The 8,066-nt window shown below is 50.6% G+C and overlaps 1 protein-coding gene across 1 annotated transcript; it reads left to right on the top strand.

The window, feature by feature from the left end:
• The first annotated feature begins 2,390 nt into the window (after positions 1–2,390).
• Positions 2,391–7,795, top strand: LOC141072442 (uncharacterized). The gene has a single exon (XM_073559707.1). It carries the CDS (start codon positions 2,555–2,557, stop codon positions 7,535–7,537), a length of 4,983 nt encoding a protein of 1,660 aa, XP_073415808.1. The 5' UTR covers positions 2,391–2,554; the 3' UTR covers positions 7,538–7,795.
• The last annotated feature ends 271 nt before the right edge of the window (positions 7,796–8,066 follow it).

Raw genomic sequence — 8,066 nt, 5'->3', positions numbered from 1 at the left:
ATATATACCAGGATAGGGGGGTGAGGGGACCATATATACCAGGATTGGGGGGTGAGGGGACCATATATACCAGGATTGGGGGGTGAGGGGACATATATACCAGGATAGGGGGGTGAGGGGACCATATATACCAGGATTGGGGGGTGAGGGGACCATATATACCAGGATAGGGGGGTGAGGGGACCATATATACCAGGATTGGGGGGTGAGGGGACCATATATGCCAGGATTGGGGGGTGAGAGGACCATATATACCAGGATAGGGGGGTGAGGGGACCATATATACCAGGATTGGGGGGTGAGGGGACCATATATGCCAGGATTGGGGGGTGAGGGGACCATATATACCAGGATTGGGGGGTGAGGGGACCATATATACCAGGATAGGGGGGTGAGGGGACCATATATACCAGGATTGGGGGGTGAGGTGACCATATATACCAGGATAGGGGGGTGAGGGGACCATATATACCAGGATTGGGGGGTGAGGGGACCATATATGCCAGGATTGGGGGGTGAGGGGACCATATATACCAGGATTGGGGGGTGAGGGGACCATATATGCCAGGATTGGGGGGTGAGGGGACCATATATACCAGGATTGGGGGGTGAGGGGACCATATATACCAGGATAGGGGGGTGAGGGGACCATATATACCAGGATTGGGGGGTGAGGGGACCATATATGCCAGGATTGGGGGGTGAGGGGACCATATATACCAGGATTGGGGGGTGAGGGGACCATATATGCCAGGATTGGGGGGTGAGGGGACCATATATACCAGGATAGGGGGGAGAGGAGACCATATATACCAGGATTGGGGGGTGAGGGGACCATATATGCCAGGATTGGGAGGTGAGGGGACCATATATACCAGGATTGGGGGGTGAGGGGACCATATATACCAGGATAGGGGGGTGAGGGGACCATATATACCAGGATAGGGGGGTGAGGGGACCATATATACCAGGATTGGGGGGTGAGGGGACCATATATACCAGGATAGGGGGGTGAGGGGACCATATATACCAGGATTGGGGGGTGAGGGGACCATATATACCAGGATTGGGGGGTGAGGGGACCATATATACCAGGATTGGGGGGTGAGGGGACCATATATACCAGGATAGGGGGGTGAGGGGACCATATATGCCAGGATAGGGGGGTGAGGGGACCATATTTACCAGGATTTGGGGGTGAGGGGACCATATATACCAGGATTGGGGGGTGAGGGGACCATATATACCAGGATAGGGGGGTGAGGGGACCATATATACCAGGATTGGGGGGTGAGGGGACCATATATACCAGGATTGGGGGGTGAGGTGACCATATATACCAGGATTGGGGGGTGAGGGGACCATATATACCAGGATTGGGGGGTGAGGGGACCATATATACCAGGATTGGGGGGTGAGGGGACCATATATACCAGGATAGGGGGGTGAGGGGACCATATATACCAGGATTGGGGGGTGAGGGGACCATATATACCAGGATAGGGGGGTGAGGGGACCATATATACCAGGATTGGGGGGTGAGGGGACCATATATGCCAGGATTGGGGGGTGAGGTGACCATATATACCAGGATTGGGGGGTGAGGGGACCATATATACCAGGATTGGGGGGTGAGGGGACCATATATACCAGGATTGGGGGGTGAGGGGACCATATATACCAGGATAGGGGGGTGAGGGGACCATATATACCAGGATTGGGGGGTGAGGGGACCATATATGCCTGGATTGGGGGGTGAGGGGACCATATATGCCAGGATTGGTGGGTGAGGGGACCATATATACCAGGATAGGGGGTGAGGGGACCATATATGCCAGGATTGGGGGGTGAGGGGACCATATATACCAGGATTGGGGGGTGAGGGGACCATATATACCAGGATTGGGGGGTGAGGGGACCATATATACCAGGATTTTCCCCCATAGAATAACTTTGTACTGTACATCACTTGTGGATCCGCAGCGTGTGCACACAGCCTAAGAGTAATCAGTGCCGGCAGATGTCACCGCACCGACTAATGTAGAAAAGATGGAGAAATCTCAGATATTAGAGAACACAAATCAGCAATACGGACAGGAGTGAGGGCCTGTGCCCAGGAGCTGACACTCTGAGGAAAGGGCTAAGAAGCCTTCACTAGACCCCTGTACAGCTGTATAATGAGGCCCAGGCTTTATAGTGAAGGGACAGGAGTGAGAAAAGTGGGGAAAGGAGCCAGAAGAGCCGGACTGCCCCTCACTGGTCCTCAGCCCTGGAGGGGGCGCTACGCCTCCTATAAGCAGCTCCGCCCCGCTTGCAGCCATCGCCGTCTACTGCGCATGCGTTTAAAGCTCACGGACTGTTCCGTACAATAAGCTTTCCGTACAGTCGCACACAAGTGCGCGCATCCGTTGACGTCAGCACATGCGCAGTAGCTGGGGAGACGCGCACGTTTCTACGTCAGTTGTAGCTATGCTCGTCACACAAGATGGCCGCGGTTTGAATCGCGCCCGCTGCGACCGTTAGTGAGATCCCGTTAGTGCGCCGGCCGGGCGGAATGGAGGAGGTGACCGCCGCCCGAGGAGCCGCGGACAGCAGCGGCCACAGCTCCGTGACCGGGAGACGTCACTACGAGAGTGCCGAGCAGAGAGACTGTCCTCCGGCCGAGAGAGGTAACGGGAGGGCCTCCGGCAGAGACGCTCCAGCCCTGAAGCGAGCGCCCCCCATGGCTGGGCCGGGGGGAGACGGGCAGCTGGCCGAGAGACCTCCCCTGGGCAGTAATGGACAGTTATCGGAGAGACCTCCCCTGGGCAGTAATGGACAGTTATCGGAGAGACCTCCCCTGGGCAGTAATGGACAGTTATCGGAGAGACCTCCCCTGGGCAGTAATGGACAGTTATCGGAGAGACCTCCCCCAGGCGGGCAGCTGTCGGACAGACGTGTCACGAGGGGCAGGCGAGAGACGGCCCCGGGGCCCTACAGAGACGACCTGCTGCCCCTCAGGGAGGAGAGCGCCTGTGTGCCTGGCCGGGAGCTGCCCCCTGTCGGTGACGCTGCCCCCCACCCCATCTCGGGCTACGAGCGGCTGTCGGTGGACCGGGCTCACACCATGAAAGACTTCGAGAAACAGATCACAGAGCTGAAGAAAGACAACTTCAACCTGAAGCTGCGGATCTACTTCTTGGAGGAGCAGGTGCAGCGGCGATGCGACAGCAGCAACGACGAGCTCCACCGCATGAACATCGAGCTGAAGGTGGAAGTGGAGAGCCTGAGGCACGACTTCCAGGAGAAGCACAGCCTGCTGGTCCGGGCCTCCAAAGCCATGGAAAGTCTGTCCGGGGAGCGCGACCTGGCCGTCCAGCGCTTACGTGAGGAGAACCTCAAACATCTCCAAGACATGGCGGACGCCCACAGCCATAAAGTCCAGGTACTGCAAGCTGAAATGGTGCATGAGAAGGCTGAGCTGGAGAAGATGTGCGTGCTGCTCGACCAGGAGCGAAGGCAGAGGTTCAGCTCTGAGGAGCGACTGCTGGCGGTGAATGAGCAGTACAGCAAGAGCGTGGCCATCCTAGAGGAAAGAGACTGGATTATACAATGCTTAAACGACACCGTGCACTCCAAAGATGCCCTCATAGCCCAGCTGGAGCAGAAGATCGCCTCCATGATGCTGCATGACGATGCCACACCGAGCATGAGCCACCTCCAACCCGAGAGCAATGTCCAATTGTTACCAGAAGCTGCTGATCCAGTATGTAAGTCAGACGAGAACGTCAACGAGTGGCAGAAAAAGATTAAAGAGATGGACACCCTTATCGACGAGCTGCAGCAGAAGTTAGAAGCCAAAAAAGCCGAAGAGAAAAACTCCCTGAAGAGAGATAAAGCTATACAAGGCCTCACACTGGCCATGAAGAAGAAAACCAAAGAGAACGAGAAGCTCCAGAATGAGATTGGAAACCTGAATGTGGCGTTATCAAAGGCGCAGGAAGAAGCCTCCCAGCTCCAGGGTCTCAAAGAAAACGTCCATCCTGATTACAAGAAGCTGATCTTCACACTCCAGGCTGAACAAGGCATGTATAGCCGGATACTGAAGTACGAAAGAGAGTCGGGAGGGCTTCAGAAAGAGCTGGAGTCCATCGCTATGTTGCGTAGGTGGCTGGAGGAGAGTATTCAGGCGAACCAGGAACTCCGCAAGGTGATGGAGGCCCAAATCATGGCCAAATACAAGGGAGATGCCAGCATGTCCTTTCTTGGAGATCAGACTTCATACTTAAGCATTTGCCTTGACCACCTAGACCAAAATGAGTATTTCTTTGCTGGAGGTCCTCAGCGAGCATCCATCTTTAAGAATAATATGGACATTGGTGAATCTGAAAACGTGTTCAGGGAAGAAGCCGGAACCCAAACACAAAGTGAAGTTCGTGATTCAGCCGGAGGAAATAGGAAACCTCACCTAGACCGTAACTTAGACCTGTCATTCAGTGAGAGGAGCTCGTTAAAAGGAGAAACCAGTGGTAATGATGCCAAACCAATTGGAAAAATACAAAACTCCGTCTCTATTGCTACCCAGACAGACCCAATGGCCTGTTGTGACAGATGCATACCTCTACATGATGCTGCAGCTGAGCGGTTCACCCTAGAAGAACATAATGTCCCATCACAGAGGCTTCCCCAGATGCCAAGTCACAAGTATGAAATGCATGGAAATGCCAAAAAATCCAGACTTCCTGTTCTGTTAAAGTCTTCCCTCAATGCAAAGCTCGGGACTGATGCTGCCAAAGAAAATAATCACCGTTGTTTTGAGAAGGAACTACAGATAGAAAATAGGCTCCTCGAGAAGGTAAAATGTGCTGAGATGGGAGAAGACAGAGATTTGGTGGTTGAGAGCCACATACTTGACCGAAATAAAGCAGACCAAGAGCAGAGGTGTCCTACCGAACAAACTGCAGAGGAGGAGCTAAATTATTGCAGGACTGTAGAAGGGTCAATGCAAGCAGAAAGTGAGAGCATGGCTACATATGTAAAATATAAGGACGCCGACCTGACTAACGCCAAGCACACACAGTCTGCAGAAAAAACCTTAGAAGAGCTAAAAGCAGAGAATTCCCAACTCTTAGAACTGCTAAAACAAGCACAAATAGAGGCATTCAAAGCTGGTGAAGAATTAGTGAAAATTAATGCTTCGGAAAATTACTTTTGTACCTCAACGGATAAGCAGAGCAAGTTCTCAGAACAAGCCTTACAGAAAAAGCTAGAGGTAGAAAATCACCAGCTGTCCGAACAGTTACAGACATCTACATCAAGTGAAGACTCAGTGAAACAAAAGGACTCTGCGCCTGATTTATCTACTTCTGTTACAGAGCATAGAGTGTGCACAGAGCAGGATCTGCAGGCCGAGAATCAGCAACTCTCCGAACAGCTGCAGCCAGCACAGACATCTACAAGTGAAGACTCAATGAAAAACAAGGACTCTGCACATGATTTATCTAGTTCCATTATAGAGCTGAGCGCACTTACAGAGCAGGATCTGCAGGCCGAGAATCGGCAACTCTCCGAACAGCTGCAGCCAGCACAGACATCTACAAGTGAAGACTCAATGAAAAACAGGGACTCTGCACATGATTTATCTACTTCTGTTACAGAGCATAGAGTGTGCACAGAGCAGGATCTGCAGTCCGAGAATCAGCAACTCTCCGAACAGCTGCAGCCAGCACAGACATCTACAAGTGAAGACTCAATGAAAAACAGGGACTCTGCACATGATTTATCTACTTCTGTTACAGAGCATAGAGTGTACACAGAGCAGGATCTGCAGGCCGAGAATCAACGGCTCTCCGAACAGCTGAAACAAGCACAAATGGAGATTGAGACACTTAAAGCTCAAAAAGACATAGCAAAACAGATGGATCCTGTACATGGTTCATCAAGGTCAAGTACGGTGCATATGGAGTCTACACACCAAGCTTTACAGCAAGAGCTACAGCTGGAAAATGACAGGCTCGCCGAACACTTAGAACCAACCCGAAGGGATATTGAGACTCTGAAAGCCCATGAAGAGCTGTTAAGGCATAAGGCTTCTGAACTACACGCTGGTAACGCCAAGGACGAGCAGATACAGTCAGCAGATTTCCATATAGAGCTGCAAGCGGAGAATCTCCTGCTCTCGGAACAACTAAGACAAGCACAAATGAAGATTGAGATACTTACAACAAACGAATCAGGAAGGCCTAACACTGTTCCTAGTTCATCTTATTCCCTCAGAGACGAGATGGAGCCCACAGACCAGAATGTGAATGATGGGCTACAGGCTGAGCATTACCGGCTTTCAGATCAATTAAAAACTGCACAATTGGAGATTGAGGAGCTTCTAGCTGAAAAAAGGTCTGACAGCAGCGACGACTCTCTGAAGCTTCACGGTTCAGATGCCGATGATGATCTTTCTGAACAATCCTTGTTAGATAAAACAATCACAAATTCTGTCAATATCATTGAGGTCGAGACCACATCAGATTTTGGAGATGAAGTCTGCAGGCCCAGTGTAAATAGTCAGAATGCCGCTGCACTGCGCTGCCATCATGACAGTCACTGTACAGAGTGTGCGAACAACAGAGGAATTATTTCACTGCCAACTTTGAACTGCACAAGAGCTTCCACTCTGCACCCCTTCTCCAAGTTCACCAAAGTTTCCTCCTCTAGGAGGTCATTTGAGGAAACCACTTCACTTTCAAAGTACGATCTGTTAGTGCAGTCTCAGGCTAGAGAGTTGTCTCTTCAGAGACAGAAAATCAAGGAGAGTCACAACCTCAGTGTTATATGTTCAGAGAATTTCTACAACATTCTGAAAGCCATCGAGAACCTATTCCCGACAAGCACCTTGGACTCTAACGCCACACTGGAATTTCAGGAGCAGATTAGTAAGACTGTCGAGTGGCTGAAAGAGTTGGAGTACAAACTGAGTGATGCCGTCTACGGGGAGGAGGATACTTACAGCGACCAATCTGTCGACAGCCTGCTGTACACCCCATCACGCTTGGTCCCCGGACACAGAATGTGGGCAGACAAACATGGCTGCCACGTGCTGGGATTAGTCGAAGACTACAACGCTTTACGGAAACAAATTTTGGAAGCAAGGAACGTCTTACAGGAGATGGAGGACTTCGTTGACCATGGAGTCCAGACTGCAGTTGTCAATATGACTGGGCACTTTGAGAATATATTTTTTGACAAGCTTACAAGAACCAAGCAATCACTGGAGGAAGCAGGGTGTTTACTAAAGCTGTTGTGGAGAGTGTCCTTACCCCTGCAGATTCACAGCCCATACACTATCCACCAAGAAGAAGCAAACCTCGAGATCACCCGACTTCGCAAGAGGGTTGTAGTGCAAGAGAAGATGTTGTCTGGCATTGTCAAGAGAGTCTACTCCGAGAATCAAATGAAGGAGGACATTGAGAAACTCATTCTGAACCAGTTGGCCATGACTCATGACATTTTAAAGAGAGCCAAGGGCAATCTAGAGGTCCAGGTGGTTGATAAGCTCCAGTAATATCGTGTAAGTGCTGGTAAGTCGGACACGACTTCTGGCCGCCATCTGGTTAGATCCTTGTATGTACCGGAGTATACTGCCATCCACCGTTTTATATTTCATTTGCACCTGCCTCGTAGTGGATCATACGCTTTTATAATTTTATAGTCTGCGCTATCTTCCTCAGTTGTAAAATATTTTACTTGTTTAATTTTTTTTTTTGTAAAGTTTTAAGTTAATGGAGTCTGTATATGAAACAAGAGAGTGGAGTTATAAGAACCTCTGTGCCGTCATGTTCTCTGCTTTATCCTTATATTTCCACAAGAGGGCACCACATGCCTAACATTGCTGGTCGTGTATATGATGAAAAGTATTAGCTAGAGGCTTGTCCTAATTCAAGAGACTGCGTATTCACTGTGCACTGCCACCCCTATGCAATCATTCATTTTCTCCCTGGATTCAGATATTATTGTGTTTTCATCTACACATCGGCCCAGTGATAACCTGCTGATCACTGGAGACATCAGCCTCTCCCTGGACAGAGCACTTG

Source organism: Dendrobates tinctorius, unplaced genomic scaffold (genome assembly GCF_039654945.1).
Source record: "Dendrobates tinctorius isolate UK_male_01 unplaced genomic scaffold, ASM3965494v1 ptg000273l, whole genome shotgun sequence".
NCBI lineage: Eukaryota > Metazoa > Chordata > Amphibia > Anura > Dendrobatidae > Dendrobates > Dendrobates tinctorius.
The sequence above is the reverse complement of the archived record's forward strand: the minus strand, read 5'-3'. Positions and strand labels throughout refer to the sequence as shown.

What these genes read in the sequence shown, in the direction of transcription:
- LOC141072442 (XM_073559707.1), top strand. Translation starts at nt 2,555, where the DNA reads ATGGAGGAGGTGACCGCCGCCCGAGGAGCCGCGGACAGCAGCGGCCAC.